We start from the raw sequence: 26,375 nt of genomic DNA, 5'->3' as shown, positions 1-26,375 counted from the left end.
CTGGTATCTATCTGCAACTCCAGCCCCAGGGAGTCAATGGCCTCTCAGGACCATGCACATACTTGGTACACAAACATATATTCAGGTAAAATATCCATATTCACAAAATAAAAAACATAAATGAGGGGGAAAATTACTGTTAACACAGATGAACATTGTAAGTCACAATTCCTCGTTTATTCTATAACTAATACAAAGCTTGTTGGGGGGGGGGGTCACATAACTTGCTTAACTCACTTGCACAAAAGTCTGGAACCGAGAATCCTTTTTCTGGCGAGACTTGATCATCTCCAGGGCGAAAGGCTGGTTACTGCAGAACGTGGCCGCAGCGTGTTTCAGCTTCTCCTCCCCTGGTCCGCTGAACTGTGCCAAGAACGCAGAGAAATGAGACAGAGACACTGGGCATCTGTGAGGCCTCAGCCCTTCGACATCCCAGGGAGCAGTCTCAAATGCAGGAGACGGGACTTTGTATGTAAAGGCAGGAGCAATGGTGCTACATTAAGGACTCACCGATGCCACAGGCCATCGGCCGGCGTCCGTGGGCCAGCAGCCTATAATATACTACCTTTCAGTCTACACTGCTTCCAAGTTAGAAAGGTTGACATCTGGGGAGGATGAGACATAAAATGCCTGGAGACTGCGATTCCTATTTCATTTTCACAGACTGACTCCTTCACAAGAACTCTCCTACTGCTCTACAAGGAAACCCATGTGTCACAAGCTTTCCTTCCTCCTCACTAGGAAATGCACTACAGTCACTCGCAAGCCGAGTGCAAACAGAACCTGTGCAGGGGCTAAAGGGGGCCTGGGCATAGAGCCATTAATTTGTAAATCTCTTCTGCAAATATATATTATATATGCCTCTTACTAGTATCTTCTCTTGTAAATGTGTTTGTCTTAATTATTCTGTAGGTTTACTCATACCCTAGCTTGAAGGCTCTCATGAAACGCCTAACAACTGCTTTACTCATGAGGCAGTCTTATAAGTCAAAAAACCTTTTTTGTTATATACTATCACCTCTATTTTGTTTATATTTGCTTTAGAGTGGTTCTCAACCTTCCTAAAGCTTTGACCCTTTAATTCAATTCCTCCTGTTGTAGTGAACCCCCAACCATAAAATTATCTTTGTTGCTACTTCATAACTGTAATCTTGCTACTGTTATGAATCATAATGTACATGTCTGTGTTTTCTGATAGTCTTAGATGACCTCTGCAAAAGGGTCAGTCCATTTCCCAAAGGGGTCATGACCCACAGGCTAGGAACCACTGCCCTAGGCTATCCCTGCTGGCCTCACACGCCCAGCCATCCTGCCCATGTCTTGAGTGTGGGTATTGCACATATAACTTTGAAGCTACTTACTACTTTTACACTTGAAAACAAGTGTTCTGTACTTAGTTATGAGGTTTTTCCATGCAACATTCCACATTTCCAAAAGTCTATCATATAGGAAGTTATTTTGTAAAATGTTCCTTTGTAGCATATCTATAGATGAATCATTTTCTTCAAGTAGGTTATATAAAATAGTATTCTATCTGGCTGGTCAAAGTTTGTACTCTTTCTCTCTTACGGACAGGATGCTCAGAGAAACCTCCTAGAGTTTCCCACCATACTTAGCTCAGGTTAAGAATGTGGTTCAGTGGTTGAACACTTGTGTCAGAGACCCACAAGGCCCTGAGTTCAATCACTAGCACTGAAAAATAAATGCTGAAGGATGAGACTGGCAAAATCAATGGCAGGTTACAGGGACTAGGAACATGAGGAACGGGTGGGTTTGTAAAGAAAATGCTGGGATCCTAGCAGTTCTGCAGTCATCTAAGGGACTAAGACTGGGAAAATTTTCTCTAAACCTTCTCTCTCCTCTCTCTTCCCTGCCCTGCGCCCACTCAATTCAGCACTTAGGAGCAGAGGCAGTCAGGTCGGGGTGAGTCTCGTTGCTGAAACCCTGCCTAAAACAAAACAACCAACCTCCCAGAGTTTCCCACCATACACTGTGTGACAACAGAAGCTATGTGCCTGAATCGTCACCTCTAGAACTATACAGTTTTGTTCACTATAAGTTGACAATCAGAGGCTGGAGAGATGGCTGAGTGGTTAAAAGCACTTGTTCTTCATATAGAGAACTTAGATTCGGTTCCCAACAATCTCTAGTGACAGTTCCAGGGACTGCAAACTGGATCTAACGCCTCTTCTCACCTCTGTGGGCATGAGCCATTAATGTGGTGCACACACATACATACAGGCAAAACAATCATATACACAACAAAATAAAATAGTATTCTAACTGGCTGGTCAAAGTTTGTACTCTTTCTCTCTTACGGACAGGATGCTCAGAGAAACCTCCCATAGTTTCCCACCATACTTAGCTCAGGCTAAACTCAGAACAGAAAGACAGGCAAAAGTTGCAGTTACTACAGCCTCTGGATTCCTTATACTAGAAATAAGTTTAAGTCATTTTCACTACTGACACTTAAGAAGTATAATTACCTAATATTATACAGTACATGTTTAAGATCGGAACAACAGAAGATGGTAGACATTCTGTGTCACCTAAACTGACAGGATGCATTACTCTTTCTCCTTTAAGAGAAGGACCCAGTGTACCTGCATCTCAATGAGATGGAGCACTGAGTCTGACTGCATACTGATTAGAACAAACTAAACAATAAAATAATATACAGAACCCTTTTCAACTTTGCATATTAACTCTGCAAATTGGATATGTTTAGTTTGGACACATTTATTACTTATCCCAGAATCTGATCAAATGTCTATAAAAATATTTAAAAGACATTCTCAATTTCCTTACCCAGATGAGCAGATCTTCTCCAATATGATCAATAACAGAAGTCTCATTCCTTTTCCGGACAGCTTTCATTTGTTCATTCAACCCAACTAAGGGAGGAAAAAGAAAAAAAGATGAAGTCCAGACTTATTCTAATTTGAACTACTGGTAGTACAAAGTGGGTAACTAAGGCTGGAGAGATGGCTCAGTGGTTAAGAACACAGACTGCTCTTTCAACGGTCCTGAGTTCAAATCCCAGTAAGCACATGGTGGCTCACAAACCATCCATAACAAGATCTAACCTCCTCTTCTGGAGTGTCTGAAGACAGCTACAGTGTACTTACATATAGTAAATAAATAAATCTTTTAAACAAACAAACAAACAAACAAACAAAAATCCAAGCAGTTAACTGTAGTTTTTTAAAGTTTTCAGAGTAGTGTAGCTGCTGTCAATCTCCATTAATGTATTCTGCACACAGCACTTACACTGCTAGATCTCAACAGCTCTTCCTGGAAACAGGTCCTAACACTGTAAGCTCTGCTGTTAGGAACGAGCACACTGCCTATGGTGTGGCTACACTAAATATGGATTCGCCCTCAGGGTCTCACTCCGTAGCCCAGCTCAGAAAGACTGGATGTAAACCACACACTGCATACCAATCAAACCTGAAATGGCCACAAAAAGAATTGCTTTACCTGACAAACTGATAATTCCTTTGACCAAGAACGACTGAAAATTAAGGTCACAGAGAAAACAGTGGCTTACAGAGAGAAGAACATCCTACACTCCCTCAGAAGTCCAGGGGAGGTGACTGGAGCAAGACACACAAAATGTGCCTAAGCACAGAACAGTAAAACTTGCTGAGAATGATCTAATCATTCATTTAATGTTACTCTTTATAAAATATATTTACATGCATATTATTATATATGATATACATTTTAAAACTACTACATACATATAGTAATTGACAGGATATCAAGGGTAACTTTCATTATTCATGTTTTTTATTTTAAGTACTAACTTTAGATCAGAAAAGTCCATATGTACATAAAAGGCCACTGATATACAAAAAGTTCAGACTACTAGAAAATGATAGGGAAAATATTTAGTCAAAGATCCAATCATCTTTCTCTGCTAGATCCTCAATGAACTTTGCTAGGTACTCAGCTATTTATAATGTGTCATAGAGGTGCTTTTACACAGTCTTTTCTCTACTAGAAATGTAGACACAACAATCACAAGCCAACTTTTCTTACCATGAAGTTGAAGGATATCTTCCAAGTTTGAAAAAATCTTGCGTAGTTCTGAAGGTGATAGAATCCCTTCTCTGGACACTCGCTGATAGAATACTTGGTCAAGAACCTTCAGTGTTCGGACATGAGCTCTCTCAGTGTAGAACAGTTCTAGGCAGAGGAGGGAAAGAGGAACAGAATGTTGCTTTATTTAGACTCACTCCATGGGACCAAATAGTCTTCCATTGTCATTAAGTAGGAAATGCATTATGTAATAAATTTAATGTTTAGAAAGGATGATAGGTCTTTAGAACCAAACTGATCCATGAAATTTTCCTACACAGCAGAATAATGAAAAGTATCATTCGAAAGTATTTTATATTAGAAAGTTAATTAACAGATACTCCCAAACTCATTTACAATATGAACTTATAACACCAGAATACAGTAAAATCTAATAAGATAGTCTTAAGCACTCTTCCAAAGTAATAGCAGATTTAAATTTCTGTATTTGCCCATAAAACCTCATTTCTGGAATCATTCTATAAACTTTACTAAATCTCATTTACTAAATCAAAAATAAGATATCTATTGAAATCAAGTCACAGTGATAGCAGAAGGTACAGCATACATGTCACATACTTGTTACGTACATTTTAGGGTAACTATGATGTCAACTTGCCACAACTTAAGAATCACCTGGGGAAAGAGTCTCAGTTGAGTAAATGCCTGTAACGGGTTGGTCTGTGGGCAGATCTGGAGTGGGGCCATCTTGCTAATGGACCTACGGGAGGACCCAGCACACCATGGGCGGCACTATTCCCTAGGCTCGAGGTCTGGGGCAGCATAGGGCAGGAGAAGGCCAGATGAGCACAAGAGGAAGGACACAGGAGCCTCACCCTCTCTGCTCTGCTGCTGTAGGTGTGATGGGACTGACTGAATGAGCTCCTGCTTTGATCCCCCTCCATGATGGCCTGTGGCCTATACGTGGGTGGCCCAAGTCCTGCCTATGCGCTCATTACGCACCACCAGTTGCTCAGCTAGTCTCTTTAAGCTTAGCTCACTCTTGATAATCTATGCCTACAACAGACCCTGAAAGTGTCCCACTGACGCTTTTCAAATTCCATACCTATAATGCTAAGAATCGTCAATATCCCGAAAGCTAAATGCAAATCGTACCATTGCTTGTACGGTTTTGAAAGGCTCAAAGATAACCTAGCTAGTTTAATTTTGTCTTTGTTTAAAACAAAAGGCCAATAAAAAATAAGCAAATTCCAAGGCTGAGATATTGGCTTCAATCTGGCAAATCTCCATCTACAGGTCAACAACAGATTGATTAAACTTACCATTAATCACTTCCTGTCTTTTGATTTCAGAAGGTTTCAGTCCCAGTAACACTTCTCTACTAACGAGCTGCTGCCAGTTGGGTGGATCTGTTTCCAGGTCATTTTCAAACTGCTCATCCTCACTCTGACTTTCTCCAAAGGCAATGCTGTCAAACCTAATAAATCAACAGACAAGTGGGAAATTCTGTTGAGGGCTTCAGGTGGATGACAGAGACTCACAAATCTTCTGTGTACGTTCATGTGTGTATGGATGCATGTATGTAAGTATGCACATGCATGTGGAGGCCAGGTTGGCTTCCGGTGTCTTCCCTAACTGCCCTTCACTTTGTTCCTTATGACGGTCTGGTCATGTCTGGCTTCTTACCTGGGCATTCACCATCTCAACTGAGGTCCTTGCACTTTTTAACAGCTGAGCTATCACCCCAACCTCATGAGCATACACTTACTGTGCACCAGGTAGACTGCTGCATCTGATTCAGCACTGAGCCTAAGACCCTCTCCCCTCCTAACGCCTTCTTCCTGGATGTACGCTTGTTTGTGGCCCACGGACGGTCTGGGTTTACTGAGAGCATTCCCTTATACTTTCCTTTACATACTTATATTTTCCTTTACAATTGGGACTTATAGGGGAGAGGCTCTATTTAAATGAAAGCTACTAAAGATTTACTTACTTCCGAAAGGGTTTTGGGGTTCCATGTTCTGCCACCCTAAAACAATAGAGAATAAGAAATCACAAGAAAGCAAACTGGAGACCAAGAAAGACAGCCCCAGCTAGGCAGTGGCAACGCACACCTTTAATCCCAGCACTCAAGAGGCAGAGGCAGGTGGATTTTGAGCTTGGCAATTTGAGGCCAGTCTGGTCTACAGAGCAAGTTCCAGGATAGCCAGGGCTATACAAAGAAACCCTGTCTCAAAAACACAAAAACAATAACAAACAAAAAAGAAAGATAGATATACCCAAGATAAAGAAGTTATTTAACATAAAAAGTTTCAGTAGGATTTAATATGTATTACCAACCAGAGTTGTATAAAACATAAAAGAAATAAATTGGGGCTGGAGAAATGGCTCCGTGGTTAAGAGCACTGACTGCTCTTCCAGAGGTCCTGAGTTCAATTCCCAGCAACCACATGGTGGCTCACAACCATCTGTAATGGGATCTGATGCCCCCTTCTGGTGTGTCTGAAGAAAGTAACAGTATAGCCACATACTTGAAATAAATAACTAAATCTTAAATATATATATATTAAAAATGCTAGGTCGAAGGAAGGACTTAAGCAATGCACAGAGCTCTATGAATTACCTCTCTACTTCGCACTCCTCCTCCTGCACTTGATCTAACAGAGGAGGAGGGAAGTCAAAAGCAGTACTGGGCATGCGAGGGGTGCTGTCTGCGCAGTCTCCAGGCGCCAGCGCTTCTCCCACTGGTTTTGCTCCTAAGATGACAAAAGTCAGAGTCACTAACTGTTTAAAATAAAACAGCAATAGCAATAACCCCAAAACCTCATTAGTTCCCAGGAGAACTTTAGCCTAAATCATGGCTACATTCCATTTAAATAGGCTAGTTAGAATAAAACATTTAGTATATAAAACTCTCCAATGCACTAAAACACAAATGGGGAAAACTTAAATTACTTCTCTCTCTCTCTCTCTCTCTCTCTCTCTCTCTCTCTCTCTCTCTCTCTCTCTCTCTCTCTCTCTCTTTCTCTCTCTCTCTCCCCCTCGTTCCTTCCTTCCTTCCTTCCTTCCTTTTCTTTTTTTTGAGATACTGGGTAGCTTGTGGCTGGCCTTAAATTCCCAGAGATCTGCCAGCTTCTACATCCTGAGAGATGAGATTAAAAGCATGCAGGACCACACCTGGCAGGAACATCAGTTTTCAAGCATTCTCTTACAAACTAAGGGGCGAGCGGCTGAGGTGGAAGGTTGGGAGCCTGCACACAAGCCTCCTGGCCTGAGTCTGACCCTGAATGAAGAGAATCCCTCAATTCCACGCACACCCTCTACCTCTGGACTGCTGCCTATGCACAGATCTGGGGAAAGGTGTCTTTAGCTGTATATTCTCTGCTGAGTCCCCTATGTTCCAAAGATAGCTCTGAACCCCAGGGCATGGAGAGAGCCCTGGTTAAGCTCAGTGAGTCACCAAAAATGACTAAACATGAAGAGAGACGTGGTGAGCGGACACAGGAGGTAGAAAGGTAAAAAGGAAGTGAGAGGATCAATATGCAAGGTGCACATAAATAAAACTATGAAATTAATTTTTTAAAACGGCAAGACCAGCACCATGTCTTGTGATAAGGAGCAGCCTCCTCCCGCCTCCTCCTTTCTCATCTCTAAGAGCAGATGTTAGAGTGGATCAATTCCAAATAACACTTTTGATTTACAATCTGTATCTTTATCTCCAGGGATTCTGCTCATTCTCTGCCCCTCCCAATGTATGATAGTTATGTCATTACTGGTAGGGTTATGAGGTATTACAGAAATCCAAATATGGGTCCATTTTACTACATCAAGGAGAGTGTCAACTCTCTTGTCTGTCAGGCTAGGGATTTAATGTCCATCCACATATTTCCTTCTCCTGTTCTTACATCTCTGATCTGTGGTCTCAATGAAATATCTATTTTATACTTTACCTAGCAGGATGATTCTAAATGCCTGAAAATCAATCGAATATGTTTTCATTATTATGGCCGTATACCTATTGTCAAATACAACCTTCAGCACATGCGCATACTGTTCCTACCGCGTTAACAAGTATGCTGGTTTGAATATTTTCTTTCTTACTGCCCCCAATTATGCAACTCCTTGGCCACTTAAAACAGGGTGCTTATTACATTAACATCACACTCAGTCAGTTGCTTCATGAACAGCCTGCTTGTTTCCTTTTTGTTTAAATTAAAACATTCTTTACATTTGTGTGTGTGTGTGTGTGTGTGTGTGTGTGCAAGCACGTGTAAGATATGCAAGACAAGTCAGAGGGCAACCTGCAGAAGCTGCTCCACAGTCAGCCCTGTGGGGGTCCAGGGATCCAGCTCTGGTGGTCAGGCTTGATGGTGACAAGCACCTTACCTGCTGAGCCAGCGTACCAGCCTTCAGTTTGTTATTGACATAGGGTCTCAATATGTAGCCCAAAGTGGCCTGCAACTTGTGACCCATGTCCCAATTTCTGGGAGAAGACACATGTGCCACAGCATTCAGTGTGCTTCATGTTTCAAGACTGACCTACTTTCTTAAACAACTATTTTTCTTTGTACTTTATTTATTGTATCTTTTTTATATTTATTGTATGTATTTATTTATTGTATCTTTTCCTTTACTGGTAAAGTAATATAATTTTATCGTATCTCCATTTTTTTCTGGTACCTCATACTACCAACTGCTTAAAGCTCCTCCTTCATTTTTGTGTGTATCGTGTAGGTATGAATGAGTGTTTCCATGTTACTTGTATGGAGACACTACAGAACAACAGAGGATGTCTTCCTTGATAGTTCTCCGCCTTTTGTTTTTGAGGCAGGGTATCTCAGCTGGACTGGCTGGCTGGTGAGCCCTAAGGACCTGCTATCTCCTCAGCAACACCAGGCTAGGGATGGGTCCCTCTCTGAAGACTCTAACTCTGTCCTTACGGACTTGCCTGTAAACCATCTTCCCCCCCCCCCCCCCCCCAGTCTCTTTTCTTGTTCCTGACTTGCTATGGTCCTGTCTGGAGTCATGGTTCTGTGGCCTGCGGCGCCATCACTCCCTTGCTGCTCTCCTGTGCTATTTCCTGCATCTCGTGACTTACTTTAACTTTTCCTGAGTGTGCAGAAGTGTGGCCTCAAACACTGTTAAGGGGTGAGGAGTTTCAGTTAACTTTACATTATTACATATCTGAAAATGTCTTTATTCATTTTTCCTTTTTGACTGACAAGTTAAGATATGCAATTAAAAGTAAAAACCATTTTCTTGCAGAAAGCCAAAAGCCTAGTTCTTTTCTATTCCACCATACAGTGTTGCTCAATTCTCATTTTCTTGTTCTCAAGTTTCCAGGATTTCCTCATCAATTAAGTAACACATCACAATGGTTGGTTCTCCTCACCCTTTTGAAGTAAAAGTGGATGTTATTCCCAGCTTGGGGACCTTTCCCTACTTTCTCTGCCCCTACCCCATCGTCTCTGCTGACTCTGAGGAAGAGACAGGATCTCTCTCGTGAGTCCCCATGATTTCTGGGGTTCTGCTGTAGTGTTGCTGTTGTTGCTGTTTTTAATTCTTACATGCACTGGAAAACAGTACTTTCGAGGATTCTACACTCCAACAGCCTGTTAAATACTGGCAACTGTAGTGGTTTAAAATCATGTTCATAAACGTTTCAATTCTCCGTCAGGAATGGACTCTGACCTGTCTTCCCTGAAGTATGGATGACTTGGTGACTTGCCTCTAACTGGCAGAGGTGACAGCAGAGCTCTGTCCTCACCCCCCTCTTTCACGTCATTCTAAGGGGTCAGGTATAGCATCCTGGAGCACTAGAGCAACGCTTGAAAGAGTGCACTCAAGGGACCAAGTTAGAGCTGCTTAGCCAAGCTTCTACAAGCTCTTCACTCACAAAAAGATGAGAACACTTTCTGTATTACGCCACTAAACCTGGAGTGATTAGCACACAGCAACTAATAGCAATAATTACTCTACTATATTTAACTTTTAAACTTTATCTCTGAAATATTTTTATAGGATCCTATTCTTTATCATTTCTTTAATGTACTTGAGAGGCAATTTTAAAGTTCTTACCCATTATCAAAATTAAGCTGTTCCTCTAGGGACGGCTTTTCTATGTCATTGTCTAAATGTAGGGAGCTGTGTGTTGCCTTAACTCTAAGAAGCAAGTGTTTCCAGGAATGAGGAATGATGCTCATGTTTAAGAATGAAAAACTATGTAGCTGACTCAGCTCTTTTTTTCTTTTTCTTTTTTTCTCCCCTTTCCTACTGTGGTCCTCTGGTCCAAATATTTGACTTCTTCTTGCTACTGAATTATCATTAATGTAAAAGAAAAAATCTCCAGGGTCTCAGGTTTATAGATTTTCTTTAAAATTTATCTGGGGTCTGTCATGATGAAAGACAGGTATTTACTGCCACCCCGATGACCTGAGTTTGACCCTGGAACTCACAAGGTGGAGGATACATCTGACCAGCATGGCGACACCACTCCAGGCACCCTGCACTCAGAGCCTTCTTTCCTGGACATGTTTCTTCTCTACCCATCCCATAAGTCTATATCCAGTGACCCCAACTCTGCTTCCTTTAGGAAACAGAAGGTTTACTTGCCAATAACAACTAGCCAGTTTCCCCAATCCCGCTTATCTTATTTTCCTGGAATGAAAAAATTTTCCAACATTTACTGGTGTTGGATCTTCTCTTCTTATTTATGAACAGTCTCCCTGTGTGTGCCTGGATGGCCCTGAACCTTTGATCCCTCTGCTTCTGGCTCCTGAAGATGGCTCTGGCTGTATCACCTCACCCAGGGGCTCCAATGTAAATTATTAATTTTGTGATTTTCCTTGTGCATCGTATAAGCTTCTAATGGCAGGCATCTGTGCATAGTTAACACCTCAAGAGTTCAGGCAGTAGTTTGGAGTTTTGTTTTTTTAGGAAAATAAAAAACTATCATTCATCATATGTCTATTGTAAACTGTAAAATACTAAAATATTTAAATCACACCACACTGGGATTCATTTTCAATTAAAATCCTCCATTTCTCTACCGCTCGCTCTAATGAATGACTCACCTGTATCATTCTCTCTCCCTCCCTCTTGGGAAAGAGCAGCCCCTGAGGTGGCAGAAGACATGGAACTGGTGGACGGGTATCCAGTGTCTGTTCCTTCAGTGGCTACTCCACTCTGGCGCAGCTTGGCAGGGTCCTGAGGCTCAGGACTCACCGACGAGGGTGCGGATAAGTGCTTCGGGTGGCGTAGCTTCTGTATCTCCATGGCCCTGCCAACTGAACAGAAAGCAATGGTCAGGAGCATGTGCTACAAAGCAGCTGTAGAGGAGGGAAAGGGGTGGACGGAAATATCTGAGTCTACAGTTATTACACACAGCAAGAAATGAGTTGGGTAAGGAAGGAGAGAGCAGATAAGGACAGTTAAGAGGGATGTTGCAGAAGAAAGAACACAGAAGAGAAGCAGCGGCAGTGAAGGCAGAGGGAATGCTGGGAGATGGGTTTATCTTCTGTAAAAATAAAGATGCAGCCTTTATCGGTGAGTGCTATCCCCTCCACTTCTCCCTGTATAGCCACAATGTCACCGTTGGACCACAGGCCGTCCTGCTCCTTACTCTTGCTCTCTCAGGTTCTTTCAGGTCATCCCCTCCGCTACCTTACACATCTGCCTCACATGGCTCTTACAGCCCGAATCTAAGTCCATCTTCTCCTTCTCTGGAGATTTCCCCTGCCTGTCACAACCTCTGACCTGTGCTACTGGCACTCGAAGGAGGACTCCCTATGTCCTGAAGACACAGCATCACTGCTCTCCCACCTAACTGTCACCCCAGCATGCCAGAACCTCACGAGAAGCTCAGCACAGGCTGGCTACCTTCCCAGCACAACATCTATCTCTGCTGCCACCCTGTGGTGGAATCTTCCATGACCAGGGTGCGTGCGTGCGTGCGTGCGTGCGTGCGTGCGTGCGTGCGAGCGTGCGTGCGTGCGTGCGAGCGTGATGTACAGGTCTGAATGAGACAACTCTGAGTACCATTTGCATTCCTCTGCCAAAGTCCACATTCTTTTTTAAGACAAAGTCCCCTGCTCACCTGGAACTCAGTAAGTAGGTCAGGCTAGCAGGTCAGGGATCCACCTGTCTCTGGCTTCCCAGATTCAAGCTACCACATTAGGCATTTTTCCCCCTCAACATGGGTTCTACAGATTGAATGTCTCTTCTAAGAGCTTTACCAACTGACCTTGAGTTACCCTGGCCCAAAGCTTTTTTTTTTTAATTGAGCAAACATAAATTGACTAGGCATGCATAAAATCAGAGCTAAGAAGCCATGACAGGCACGTGATGGCACATGCTATTGATGAAGATGTTCGTTACAACTGACACGGCACGGTAGGTGAGCTCTGTTCAGAACAGCACTGGGGAAGCAAGGCACAGTGCAGCATCAGCAACATCAGCTGCAGAGCAGCTGCCTCCAGCAATGCAGCCTTGCCCAAACAAACTCCTGAGGAAAGACGGCAAGAACAGCACCTCACGCTTCAACATACTTGCACTGTTGTCATGGCGGCTTGGTCTTCTTGGGGGTCCCAAGATGCTGGGGAATCCTCTTCGCTTCCCTTTCTCCTCGCCCTCTCTGTCTTTCTTCATGCTTTGCTAAATGCAAGGTACGATTACAGTAAGGTAAGAGACATCGAGCAGTAGGTCTTGCTGCTTTTAAATACAGCAATATGATTCTAATGGCCAGTGGAAAGGAAATGGAGGAACAGACATAAAAGAGCCATGGCACCCACGGGCCACACTGTGTGTGACCCTCGAGCTCAACATGCCTTATTTTTATGTTTGCATTTTTTGCTGTGTGACAGCATCTGACATAGTCCCGGCTGCCCTTGTCCACTCTGTAGACAAGGGTGGCGTGAGCTCTGGATCTGCCTGCCTGGAACTCCCAGGTGCTGCTGATACAGGCCTGCACTACCACGTTCAGCTTCCAACAGAAACAATACTCTTAGAAAATAAAAAGCCAATTTTACCAGCAGCTTGCTGACAAACATTTGCATATTTGTCAAGAGACTGTTTTACAGATCATCCATCCATTCAACACTTTCATAGCATGTGAAGGTACTATGCTGAAAGCTAGGGGCGTAGTAATGAGGGATGTGCAGTCTTCACACATCTTTACACGCTAACACACATTAAATAAGACCTAATAATTACTGAGACAGTACCCTGGAATGAGAGGCTAAGGCTCCAGTTTGCAGATGGCAGGCATATAAACTTCACATTACCTAGTAATAAGCTTCTATTTGTGGATTTCTCGCTAGATGTTTAGTTTCTTGGTGAGAGAGACCAATTCAGACCTATCATGATGCCCAGTGCTGATGTGCTGGCTTAGTAAACGCTGGGAAGGAAACCGCTGCCTGCAGATGTAGAATGGACAGGCAGCCCCTCTGTTATTACCCCAGTCGCACGCACCTTGATCTTTGGAAGGAAGCCGATCCGACCCCGCTTGTGCTCCAAGTTTCGAGGTTCTTTCACTTTCACTCCCAAATGCTTCATGTACATGAGAATTGCGTACTGCATTGTGGAACTGGAGGAGAAATGATAAATAATGTAAGAGTTCTGATGTGGGGAGGATGGTCAGAATAAAGAGAGCAAATGATTTCTGGAGGCCCAATGATGGAAATTAATCAAGGCAGAAACTAAAAAAATGTACATAAACCAATTCTATCCACATAGACACTAGTTATGAGTCAAATAAAAAACAGGCCACCAGAGGGAGCCTACAGTCTATATATGAAGTTAAAAGAAACTGTCATTTTAGAGCAGATAGAAAATATAACTCTAATTTGGGTAGAGAACATTTTATTACCTCCTTTCTTCTTCTACAGCCTGAGCAGTCATCCTAAAAATAAAAATATTTTAAGATGAAATACATACAACTGGAGATGGTCTATCTATAAGTCATTAATGCATTTGGAAATGATCTATCTGTACAAGGCCCTGGGTTCAATCCAAGGTACCATCAGAAAAGGTCAAAGAAACATACATATTTAATCAGAGATTTGCTGTTTAAGCCCAGACACCTGAAACAACAGAAAAGAACTAAATGATTTGGGCCCTGTCTACATCCAGAATACTCAAGGAACTCTACTCCACAAGGGCCCCCCCACCATTTTGCAACCCTGCCATTAGGTGGGTGTGTCCTACAGCAGCAAGTGGCTCCCGAGGCCTGTAACTCAGGCAGTGAAAGCATTCACCTGACGCTTATCACTTACTACAAGTTTTGGAGTTACTCATTAACCAACACTCAAAAAGGAGAAAGCAAGAACTGTAAACTAACAGGAAAAGTTCTGTTTCCAAGTGTCATGACGAGTAATTCTACGTGTACAATCTGACTGCTCCACCAGATCTGCTTAAAGAAGTGTTCCAAGCAAAAGCAGCACTTCTGCATGTGGTTCTGACTTACAGTACTTCTTCAATTTTGGTAACGATCTGTTCCGCACATGCTCGTTCCTTCTCCAGAGTTCCCCGGTCCTTGTCTCTCTCTGCATCAAGTTTAGTCAGCTCACTCTCGGCCAAGGTCAGTCCCATGCTGCGTTTCTGTCTAAAAGAGTTAGGGGAAAAAAATCTCAGCAGAGAGCACACTATCTCCCTCCAGATGTCTAGACAGCCCTACCTATAGCTGAGTATAGACAGGCAGGATGTCCTGTTTCCTACTCTGACGCAGCAAGCCGGGGGTCTTGTGGTGGTCGATGCTTTTGACACATTTCTGGAAGGAACACACTCAGCACAGATGGCACATCGAGTCGCCTCCGTGTGAAAGGGCCTGAGTGGAGACTATGGGCTCTCACCCGCCCTGACTTCAGGTGCCCATTATGCTAATAACAGGGCTAAGGCCATATGGTTTACACAGTGAGGAGTGAAGAATTTCATGTGTAGCTTTTTCCTATTTAAAAACATAAGACAAATACCTCACAATGAGCATAGCAAGTTCTCTGTAACAGCAAACTTACCGAAAATCCTCCAAGTGCCTCTGAACTTCAGGGTGGACTCTCTCCTGCATTGTCTGGATGTAGTGGCGATGCAGATCCTCGGGAATGAGCTCAGGTCTTCTCTTTTCTGCATTAAAGAAAAGGAGTGATCTGAAAATTTGGTCTATGCAACCTGACACTGGCAACACAGTGACACTGCGCAGTACACACTGAACTCACTACACCAAAGAACTTACTGAGTGCAGTCACTGCACTTCCTGTCAGGATCTAGATCTCAGCCTTTCAATGAAGTAGACTCTCTTTCAGCTGTGAGTCACATGATTAAAGTAGCCTGACTAAACTAACATAAAACAGCGGAACGGAGGCAAGTCACATTTTGATGGAGATGATAGTCTTTGGGGACATGGGTGCTTCAAACTTACCTAGATCCACGGAGATCTCCTCAGGGACAGAAACTTTCAGATGCTGAAAACAATGCAAAGAAAGTTAGACCTGCACCACAGGCTTCTGGGACAGACTGGGGAGGGTGTGTAAGTTTATCCTAGAGGTGTTTCATAGTCCAGCAGTTCTTTCCCATCCAACTGTCACAGCCCTGGACTGGTCTATTGCTTAGACACGGAAAGAAACTCTTTTCCCAGCGTTCTGCTATGAAGAAACAGCTAATTTTACTGGCAGCAGAATAAATGCTTCCCTACCACTCCCCGTAAATATCTGACATCTGCTTACTACAGACTCTGGTCAATATAATCAGGTATGCATTACTTGAGATAATACAAGTACACCTAAACTATGTATAGATTACATATGAAGACCTGACTCATTTAAGTGTGATTTTCATGTCCAAATCTGAGATTCTCAACAGTAATTTCCTTAGGTAATTATTTTAAAATCTCAATAGTATATTCCCAATGAAAAAGTACTGGATGTCATGTTGAGTTTTTGAGTCTTAAAATCTCTAGTAATAATCATTAGTTCCTGCAGTAGAAGTAAAGCAACTATCTAAGGATAAACTTCTTTCTATCCAGGATTTCTCCCCATAAGCATGCAGACTTTGGTCATTATAAGACTATAATGCTCTTTACCCAACAACTAATCAGAAAATATTATTTTGTATTCAGAAGAAATATCTTGGTTCTTACACAAATCTCATACTGTATACCTATAAAGTCATATACCTCCTAAATGTATAATCCTTATAAAGATCTAAAGTTCTAATTCTGAAAAATAAGTCAGTGTTAAAATAGTATGAGACCATTACATCATTTGCTTTGGTGTGTGCATGTGATGTGTGCACACATGTCTAAATATGTACACTTGCCCGTGCGTGCATCTCTGAAGGCCAATGGCTTCCTCTGTAACTCTCTACCTTATTCTTTTGAGATGGGGTTTCTCACTGGACATGGTATCCACTGACTCGATTAGCCTGGTTGGCTGCAGAGTCTTGGATTCCTTGTCTCCCTGTTTTCCTTCCTAACGCTGGGATTACGAGTGTGCACAGCCACGCCTGGCTTCTTATGTGGGTGCAAACATCTAATTCAAGTACTTATACTTGCACAACAAGCACTTTACTGCTAAGCAAGCCGTCTCTGGCCCCTATGAAGAGTGAAATGGCAAGACATGTCCATACATGTCTGTAATCCCAACGCTTGGGAACTAGAGATGGGAGAATCTTAAGCCAGAGGCCTGCCTGGGCTAAAAGACTCTGTTTCAAGGAAATGGAAAAAGGAAAGACATAAGAAATAGAAAAAAGAATTATTCTTTTAGCATAAGTGCAAAAAAGTCCATGTGGGGTAGCGGTGCAGCTTGATAGTACAGCCTTGCTGAGCGCATCAACACAGGGATGTGATTCCAGCAACACAGAGCAATCAAATAAAAACAAACTCCTTATGTGTGGACATGAGTAATATAACTTTGGTCACAGGAAAGAAGAATCGACGCATTAATGTGGATTCTTCTAAAGCTTTGCCGCTGGCACATATCATGAGCAGCTGCCAGGCAGGTGCACAGTATGAGGGAAGCAAGTGATAGATCCACAGTTTACACTCTTTCCAGGAAAACAGCAAGGTCAGGGCTGGGAGGGAGAGGTGGCTCAGTGGTTAAGAGCATGGGCTGATCTCCCAGAGTTCAGTTAGGGCCTGACCCTGTCTTCTGTCATCCACAGTCACTGACACACAGGCAGTACATTACCCTCACAAACAACAAACGTACATGTAAATAAAAAACGAAATCTTCAGCTGAGGAATCTTAGAGAGAAGAGATGGAGACTAGAGTCTACAGCAGTTATCTGAGAGAACAGGCGGGAACAAACATGGGCTGGAAGTGTGGCAGTGTTTGCCTAGCACTTATGAAGCCACGGGCGTCATCCCAGCACCTCGTAAAGCAGCTCATAAACTAGATGTGGTCAGTCCCACATGCCTTTAATCTCTGCAATTAGGAAACAGAGGCAAGACAGTAAGTTTAAGGTCATTTGCAATGACATGCTGAATTCATGGCTGGCGTGAAGTCCTGTGCAAAACTAAAGAGATAAAGACTAAGGGGAGGGTTGGAGTGGGGTGACTGGAGAAGTTCCTACAGGTGAGTGCTCACTAGACAAGCATGAGGACCGAGGGCCTGAACTCGGGTCCTCGGCACCCACAGAGGAGCAGGGCACAGTCGTGGGAAGCTGTAACCAAGCGATGGCGGGGTGGACACAGGAGGATCCCTGGGGTGCACTGGTCAGCTAGTCTAAGTCAATCACTGAGCTCAGAGTCAATGAAAGACCTGGTCTCAGCATAATAACAGGATGGCCAGGGAGATGGCTATGCAGGGGAGGAATTGGTTATCAAGCCTAAAATCTGAATTCAATCCCTGGGAAGTCAATTCCACACAGTGGAAGAATCGACTTCTACCAGTTGCCTTCTGCATCTTAGCACAAGTATACATGAAACCATACCAATAAAAAAGTTAATCTTTTTAGTAAAAAAGAAAAAAAATAACGTGAGAAAGATACCTGGTATTGGCCTCCGGCCTACACGTGTATGTATATAAAGATGTGTGTATGCACACACATACACTAAGGAAACAATGTTTTTTAAGATAAACCAAACAAAAAAAGGTGACAGGAAAAGGGCCAAGCCACAAGATCATCCAAGGATGTACAATAGGCTATTATTTACCCTTACTTAGCAATGCTCCTAAACAAGTATGTGTGGTGTGTGTGTGCTGTGCTTGTGAGTGGATGCCGGAGGGCAATGCACTATCTTCTTCCATCGCTGCCCACCTGACTGTCTGTGATGGGATCCCTCAGCAAACCTCAAGCTCAGTGACTGGCTAGACTTCCTGGACAGCAAACCCCCAAGATCCTCTGTCTCTGCCTTCCCGGGATCCATCTGGCTTTTCTCGTGGATACTGGGGTCAAACGTGGGTCTTCATGCCCGTGTGGTGTGTTAAGCACCCTGCCACTCACCCACTTCCCTAGCACTAACATTGGTAAACAAAGTGCTGCGATTCGCTGGTTTCAGTGTGCAACCTTTTAGTCAAATTTGTCTTTCTAATGTCCAAAGGGACCACTCAGAATTCAATTATCCAAGTATTATCCTTTGGATCCTCATATATATATATATATATATATATATATATATATCATCTATATTATGTTTTTCATTTCCCAATATAATCGTGTACATATAAATTTCCAAATATACATATATACTCCATAAAATGTACAGCACTGGATGCACTGAAGGAAAAACCCAGAATTAACTCGCCAACTTACTGCAGATCGGTCCAAGAAAAACTGATGAAACTCCAGGAAGACCCGCCGAGTCTCCTTGGAGTTTGTCTGCTTATACAGGTCTGAATAGAGATAACACAGCTGTCATGGGGAAAGAAATGGAAAAGACACGGTGAAAACACACAAAAGGTAATAATTTAGTTAATAACATTTGAAATGCCTAGCCTTATACATTTAGAAAATAAGCCTGTCTACTTATTTTTCAGATTATAAAGCTCTCTGGAATATGAATCAATATGTGGATGCTCAATCAGGTAAATGATAAGCTATATTACCAATGCTGCAGGGTCAAACTGTGAGACCACATGGTGTAGGAACACAGCCAGGTGAGCAGGGCGGGACTTCAACAGCTCAATACTCTGGAAACAGCTGCACTGTCCATTGATCTAGAAGAAAATATGATTACACATCAGTAACTCTTGAAAACTTGAGTTAAAACTGTACGTGTAAGGCCACCTGAACACAGCCATCAGAATTCACATTCTATAATGGTTTCCGTCTGGAATGTCCCCCACAGGCTCGTGGCTGAGGGCTTAGCTGACAAGTGGCGGGAACTAGAGGAGGTGGCCTTGGTGGAGAGCGAGGACACTGGAGAGTGCTTCTGAAGGGTCTGTTTCATCACTGGTATCTTCCTGTTTCTGTCTGTCTCTCTTTTGGGGGGGAGTTGAGGGTTCTTATTTTGTTATTGTTGTTATTTGTTTGTTGCTGTTTCCTGTCTTGTTTACTTTTGGTCTTGCTATGTACCCTTGGCGAGCCTGAACTCACTATGCAGTCCAAGCTAACAAGCTCTTGGCCCTCATGCCTCTGCCTCCCAAGCATCTGAGCTTTAGGCTTACCAACTTCCTTATTTTTTTATTTTTTATTTGTAAAAATTCAGATAAGGGCTAGAGATGACCCAGCAGTTAAGAGCACTTGTTGCTCTGATGAAGGTTTGGCTCCTCTGTTAACTCTAGTTTAGGGGTTCTGGAACCCTCTCCTGGCCAGCACTAGTCACACACAAAGTACACAAACACATAATCAGCCCAAACACTGGTATACATAAACAAAGGAGTAAATGAATCATAGAAAATCTCCAGCTGTGGTGGCATCATCGAAGGAAGGCCAGCACTGCCACAGCTGGGTGGGAGGAGGCAGGACGTGGAGAATGAACCAAAGCTGTGCAAGCAGCACAGCAAGACAGAGGAAGAGTAAGGAGAGAGCCAACCCCAAAAGTCGTCCCTGACCTACACATGTGTACTGTGTCATGTGTGCACATGTGAGTACACACTTGCACATCCACATATATACTAAATAAATGCTAAATAAAATTTAAAGGGCTGACCTGTCTGTCATGATTGGTTGGGGGTCATCCCAGTAATGCAAGACCGATTCAATACTCTAATAGTAATCAATGAAATCTGTCTTAATAAGAGAGTAAATAAGAAAAAACCAATCACCCTAAGCCATTCTACAAAATTCAACATCCAATCAAGATTAAAGAAGGAAAGAAAGAAAAAAGAAGCTAGGACTAATTTTTTAGCTTGTAACTTTTAACCTAATTAGGAGCATCTAAAAACAGCTGTCAGTCACATACTTAAGCAAGAAAAACTCAATGTTTTCTGAGGGCTGTATAAAGCAATAGTTGACTCCAAGCTGACTCAGCCGCCTGCTGGGAGTCCTGGTCAGCCGAATACGGGCAAGAACAAGAACTAAGAGATACACAAAGCAGAAAGATGGAACAAAGGGCACATCACCAAGAAACACTATGAATGTTTTACTTAAAAATTACAACAGTATTCTTTGTTATTTTTGTTTTTGAAACTAAAGTTTCAGGATCTCACAATGTAGCCAGCGCAGGTTAGCTTCAAACTCATGCTCCTCCTGCCTCCTAAGGGCTTCACACACTTCTGTTAAAAAACTAGGCCCTGAGAGCAGTGGTACAGAACAGTAATCCCAGCACTTGGGGGCACAGGAAACATGAAGGTTCAAGGTCAGCCTCAGCTACACTGAGAGTTTTAGGTCAGCCTGGCCTACATGAGGCCATGCCTCAAAAATCTTTCTAATACTAAAAAAAAAAAAAAAAATTCCTAAAAATAATCACTAGATTTAGCAAGACCACAGGTTAAAAAGACCGGGCCAATGTTATTCCTCCCACCGGTGACTAACTGGGATTTGTAAACTTTGTTTTTAAGTATCATATTCAGTAACATCCCACCCCAATAAAATGAAACTCTCAAGTACCCATAAAATAAGCCCTCATCTATATCCACAATGTTAGTGTCCACTGTTCAAAGCTAAATAAAAGCAGCCGGCCTGAGGTGTGGCGATGTTAGGACTCGGGTTTGCACCTTTCACAAGTTTATCTCGATTCCCAAAGAGTATTTACTGAATCAGACATCTTGGAGAGCTGACAGTCTGTCTGACAGCAAGGCCTCACCTGCTCATGTTCAGTACCAAAGTCATCATCCTCGGCACCGATGATGTGAGGGGCGCCCCGGGTGGAGGGACTGCCGACCAGTGACTGTGTCTCCTGGAAATGACAGAGACAAGGTCTGAGCTCACAGGCAGGGACAGAACGGAACCCAACTACAGAACGAGGTATGGTGGTTGATGCTATAATCCTGCACTGGGAGGCAGAGGAGAAGAGGAGACTGTTTCAAACAAGGCTTGCTTCATCCCTGGAGTTCCATTTTATTTATTATCATCTTTTTCGGTTTTTTTGTTTTTTTGTTTTTGTTTTTTAGTTTACAATCAATAGATAACACAACCGCTAGGCTCGGAATCTATCATCCTAAACCCATCAACTATTCGGTGTTAGAAATCTTCAGGTGTGCGGGTAGGGGGGTTGGATTCTGGTGGATTCCACCATCAGATCTAACAGCCCCTGCCTACATTCACTCCCACCTCACCATGCAAAAGGAAGTGCCTTGTTATCGTCTTTGAAGTGCTTTATTTTCAAAGTATTGGTTCTCAAATAGTCAAAGCCAATGTACAGAAGAGCACTGGCTATTCCTCAGAACAGGAAGGTGGGGGTGGGGGTGGGGGAGGGAGCGTGGACTTCTCTGAGACTAATAAACCACCTTTGCTCACTGCACCTTCGCTTGCAGGAGTCATATTTTTAATACTTCATTCATTCATTCACTCACTCATTCACTCACACATACTCACACCTAGTAACAGGTGTAAGAACCTGTTACTACTACTAAAAAGGACATAAAACTGGCTCAAGTTCTCTTTCTGTTTTGTGATGCTAGAACTAAAATCAGGGCCTTGCTCATGCTAGGCAAGGGTCTGCCAATGCCCTAGTGCCCCATCCCTGTTTGATCTCTCCTTTTAAATTGCTTTTCTTTTCTCTTTTTCCACTCCTTTCCAACCTCTTTATTTATCCTTATCCAATAAACATTTGTTGATGCTTCTGGTGTTTACTGAGGAACTGCAGTGAGTGAGGCCTGAATCTCCAGTCCACCAGTGAGGCACAGAGGCCGTAAGCTACATGTCCAACAACTACACCACAGCAGAGCCCTGCTTTTATTTTCTTTAACCTCAGATTTTTTAGAATTTTACAAACTAGATGAAGCAATAGACAATTATTCTCAATAATGGTCACATTTTCATTCTGTAACTGGATGTCTCTGACTATTCCAAGGACACAGGTCAGCAGTTACTGAGCCCTTTCTGCTCGGGCAGAGGACCTGCATTCAGGTTCCAGCACCTACAGGGTTGTATGCAACCATCCAGAGGACCTGATGCCTTCTCTTCTGGCTACTGCACACATGCGCACTGGTATACATATAGGCAAAACACCCAAACATTTAAAATTCCAAATCAAATCATAATGCTAAGACATTTTATGAAGAATATGTAAAAGCCAGGGCCACTGAGAGCTCAGCAGTTATCACACTTGGCACACAGCCTGGTGACCTCAGCAGAGAGATGGAACCAACTCCACGTCGCGCGCATGTGCGCACGCACACACACAATCTTATTCAAGAGAATGCAAATCCAGCAATTGGGCTTCTAAATAGATACTCAAAAGGACTAAAGTATCCCAGTGGGCCATACTCATGTATATACATGGGGGAGGTTTAAGTTTCTTACATATTTAAAATGACTAAATATGTACCTATTATATTCTACTTAATATATGCACGGGAGAAGGAGAGTATTAGAAGGAGTAGGAGGGAGAAGAGTATTAGTCTTAAAAGGGAAGAAAATTCTAGCACATGGTAAAACATGGACAAACCTGAAGACATTATGCTACTTGATATAAGCCAGTCACAAAGAAAAGGTATTATGTGATTCTGTTTTTGTGAACAGGTCAAAATATTTCACTCATAAAAACAGAAAGCATGCAGTGCTGGTGGCACATGCCATTAATCTCAGCACTCAGAAGGCAGAGGCAGGAGGATCTAAACAAGTTCTAGGATAGCCAGGGCTACTCAGAGAAACCTATCTCGAAAAACAAAAAGTGAAGAAACAAGTTAATAGGAAATATTGTGGCATATTTTGCTGTAATAATCCGCTAACAATGCTATTCAAATCTTTCTTACCTTCTTCTAATAAATAGGTTTGGTTTTGTCCCACACCCTCTCTCCTAGACAGTACATGAGGGCCTCCTAGCACATCCTGAATATAAGAAAAGGTAGAGGAGACGGAGCTCCACTGTGAAGCACTTGCCGCATTGTGCTACACTGGGTTCATGCTCACGTCATACTCACAGCGTCCAGAGCAGCGTCACTCCTCTCTGGGGTTTCCTCGAGATATATCCTTTCTTTCAGGCTACTCTTGGGACTCTAATGAAAAGAGCGCACACACACAGGTATTAATTCATTTTGGTAAGGACCAGATGGGGAAAATCGGTATAGAGGACAAAGTTCTGTTTCTTATGTGTATTCAAAATTAAATATCCTTCATATCCCAAGTGGCGGCACCACTCTTATCCCCACCACTGGTCACCTACTCTCTCAGCTTTCCCACATCACACTGAAAAGATTACAGAATCAATGAAACCGCTTCATCTGAGCCTCAGCCTGGGGCACCTTTTCCCCTTCAGAACCAGGAACAGGTATACGGCATACCTCAAACTCGCTATTCCCAATACAACTGTAACTTTATCATCTCTCTTAGCCCATACCTTCTCAAACTATCTGTTCCCTCTGCTAGTGACCAAAACCAAATTATTCACATTATAATTGATGGTTTACATTAGCATCTGTGAGTTCAAAAATATTATAAACACACTTACACCATATCCCATTGTCATCTTTGGAGATTTTTAATTAGGGAGGCAGAGGCAGGTAGATCTGAGTTAGAAGCAGCCCGGTCTACAGAGTGAGTCCCAGAACAGCCAGGGCTAAGCAGAGAAACCTGTCCCAAACAAACAATCAAACAAACAAACAGGATATCTCTCTTCTCTCTTCTCTCTCTCTCTCTCTCTGTTCTGTCCCAAACAAACAATCAAACAAACAAACAGGATATCTCTCTTCTCTCTTCTCTCTTCTCTCTTCTCTCCTCTCTCCTCTCTCCTCTCTCCTCTCTCTCTCTCTCTCTCTCTCTCTCTCTCCCCTCTCCCCTCTCCCCTCTCCCCTCTCCCCTCTCCCCTCTCCCCTCTCCTCTCTCTCTCTCTCTCTCTCTCTCTCCTCTCTCTCTCTGAAATGTCTATTTCCCCAAACAGATATAATACACCAAGGAGCTCGAGAAACTCAGAAGGAATTTACAGGACTCGAGAAGCCTTCGTGTGAGGATGAGTAAAAAGCAAATTGCTGGGACACAAGCGTGACTGTGCGGTGTCACTGTTTGCGAGCTGTGCAGAGGACTGCCATAATGCGGCTTTCTTTGAGTCATCAGGCAGGCAGGGGCAGGCTTTGTTGGTGATGTAACCGCCTGAGTCACCCATCATCCTGTAAGCAGACTCAATAAACTGATTCACTGAACAGGTCTTGGATGGAACCGTCTCTGGTTTATCACTGTCCTCTCTGTAGGGGGTGAATAGAAACAATGTCCCCAGGAAAAATGTCACAAAGTTGTATGGTGAAGTAATGGCTACTAAAGGGAAGTCTTTCCAGCTATATATATAGTATACTTTTGAAACCCCTAACTAAATAAAGGATGTATGCATTTTGACCCTGAGAGGGATATAAAAGACGTTTATAACAGACTGATAGAGAACTTTATAATGGAACAAAAAAATCAAGCATTAACACCTTACACAATCACTCACCTCCTGCTATGGCAGAAAGAGATGTGTCTAGTATTACCCTTGAATTGTTCTTGCCAACAATAACTATCAAACCTTAATCTCATCAATACTCTAGATCTAACTTTAAGTTCTCAGGAAATAAAGATAAGGGAACGAGTCACACAACACCATGAAGAAGACAGTCAGCAAGTGGCTTGTTTAACTGGACATACGAACTGATTTTTTCCAAACAAAAAAAACATATCAAAGGAGGGGCAGAGAGGAGGGAAGGGGAGGGAGGGGAAGGGAATGCTATAAAGACCTTGCCTGAATCTTGACTCAAATAAACAAACCAGGACTGGGATGTATCAGTGAGGGAGTCTCACATCAAAAACTCCCTGTAAGACAATTAGGGCCATCAAACTATGTGCTAAGAAAATCATTAATTCATAAGGCTTGATAAGACTACAGTTCCACTTTAGAGATCTCACCTCTTTTTTTTATTATTCGATATATTCTTTATATTTCAAATGATTTCCCCTTTTCTGGCTCCCCACTTCCCAAAAGTCCCATAAGCCCTCTTCCCTTCCCCTGCTTCCCCATCTATCCCTTCCCACTTCCCTGTTCTGGTATTCCCCTATACTGCTGCACTGAGTCTTTCCAGAACCAGGGGCCACTCCTCCGTTCTTCTTGGACATCATTAAATATGTGGATTATGTCTTGAGTATTCAAAGTTTCTAGGGTAATATCCACTTCTCAGTGAGTGCATACCATGATTGATCTTTTGAGACTGGGTTACCTCCCATGTTCTCCAGCTCCATCCATTTGTCTAAGAATTTCATGAATTCGTTGTTTCTAATGGCTGAATAGTACTCCATTGTGTAAATATACCACATTTTTTGTATCCATTCTCCTGTTGAGGGATGCCTGGGTTCTTTCCAGCTTCTGGCTACTACAAATAGGGCTGCTATGAACATAGTGGAGCATGTGTCCTTAGTGCATGCCAGAGAATCCTCTGGGTATATGCCCAGGAGTGGTATAGCAGGAAGTGTCATGCCCAGATTTCTGAGGAACCACCAGACTGATTTCCAAAGTGGTTGCACCATCTTGCAATCCCACCAGCAGTGGAGGAATGTTCCTCTTTCTCCACATCCTCACCAATATCTGCTGTCTCCTGATTTTTTGACCTTAGCCATTCTGACTGGTGTGAGGTAAAATCTTGGGGTTGTTTTGATTTGCATTTCCCTAATAATTAATGATGTTGAACATTGCTTCTCAGCCATCCGAAGTTCTTCAGGTGAAAATTCTTTGTTTAGCTCGGTATCTCACTTTTTAATGGGGTTATTTGGTTCTCTGGATTCTACCTTCTTGAGTTCTTTGTAAATATTAGATATTAGCCCTCTGTTGGATTTAG

At 42.8% G+C, this 26,375-nt stretch overlaps 1 protein-coding gene across 4 annotated transcripts in view; it reads right to left on the bottom strand.

The window, feature by feature from the left end:
• The window catches only part of Arhgef12 (Rho guanine nucleotide exchange factor 12), a 132,197-nt gene that overhangs the window by 17,500 nt on the left and 88,322 nt on the right, over positions 1-26,375 (bottom strand). For all 4 annotated transcript variants that reach the window (XM_052188598.1, XM_052188599.1, XM_052188600.1 and 1 more), the window contains 17 exons: positions 23,502-23,576; positions 21,221-21,313; positions 19,080-19,190; positions 18,787-18,885; positions 15,455-15,497; positions 15,054-15,159; positions 14,507-14,644; positions 13,910-13,942; positions 13,513-13,627; positions 12,591-12,696; positions 11,118-11,330; positions 6,668-6,800; positions 6,038-6,073; positions 5,367-5,521; positions 4,045-4,191; positions 2,809-2,894; positions 238-363 (listed from right to left, as the gene is read on the bottom strand). In XM_052188598.1, the coding sequence (XP_052044558.1) occupies positions 238-363; positions 2,809-2,894; positions 4,045-4,191; positions 5,367-5,521; positions 6,038-6,073; positions 6,668-6,800; positions 11,118-11,330; positions 12,591-12,696; positions 13,513-13,627; positions 13,910-13,942; positions 14,507-14,644; positions 15,054-15,159; positions 15,455-15,497; positions 18,787-18,885; positions 19,080-19,190; positions 21,221-21,313; positions 23,502-23,576 (1,815 nt within the window). The remainder of the gene's footprint in view (positions 1-237; positions 364-2,808; positions 2,895-4,044; positions 4,192-5,366; positions 5,522-6,037; positions 6,074-6,667; positions 6,801-11,117; positions 11,331-12,590; positions 12,697-13,512; positions 13,628-13,909; positions 13,943-14,506; positions 14,645-15,053; positions 15,160-15,454; positions 15,498-18,786; positions 18,886-19,079; positions 19,191-21,220; positions 21,314-23,501; positions 23,577-26,375) is intronic.

The sequence above is a fragment of the Apodemus sylvaticus genome, chromosome 7 (assembly GCF_947179515.1).
Source record: "Apodemus sylvaticus chromosome 7, mApoSyl1.1, whole genome shotgun sequence".
Lineage (NCBI taxonomy): Eukaryota > Metazoa > Chordata > Mammalia > Rodentia > Muridae > Apodemus > Apodemus sylvaticus.
The sequence above is the reverse complement of the archived record's forward strand: the minus strand, read 5'-3'. Positions and strand labels throughout refer to the sequence as shown.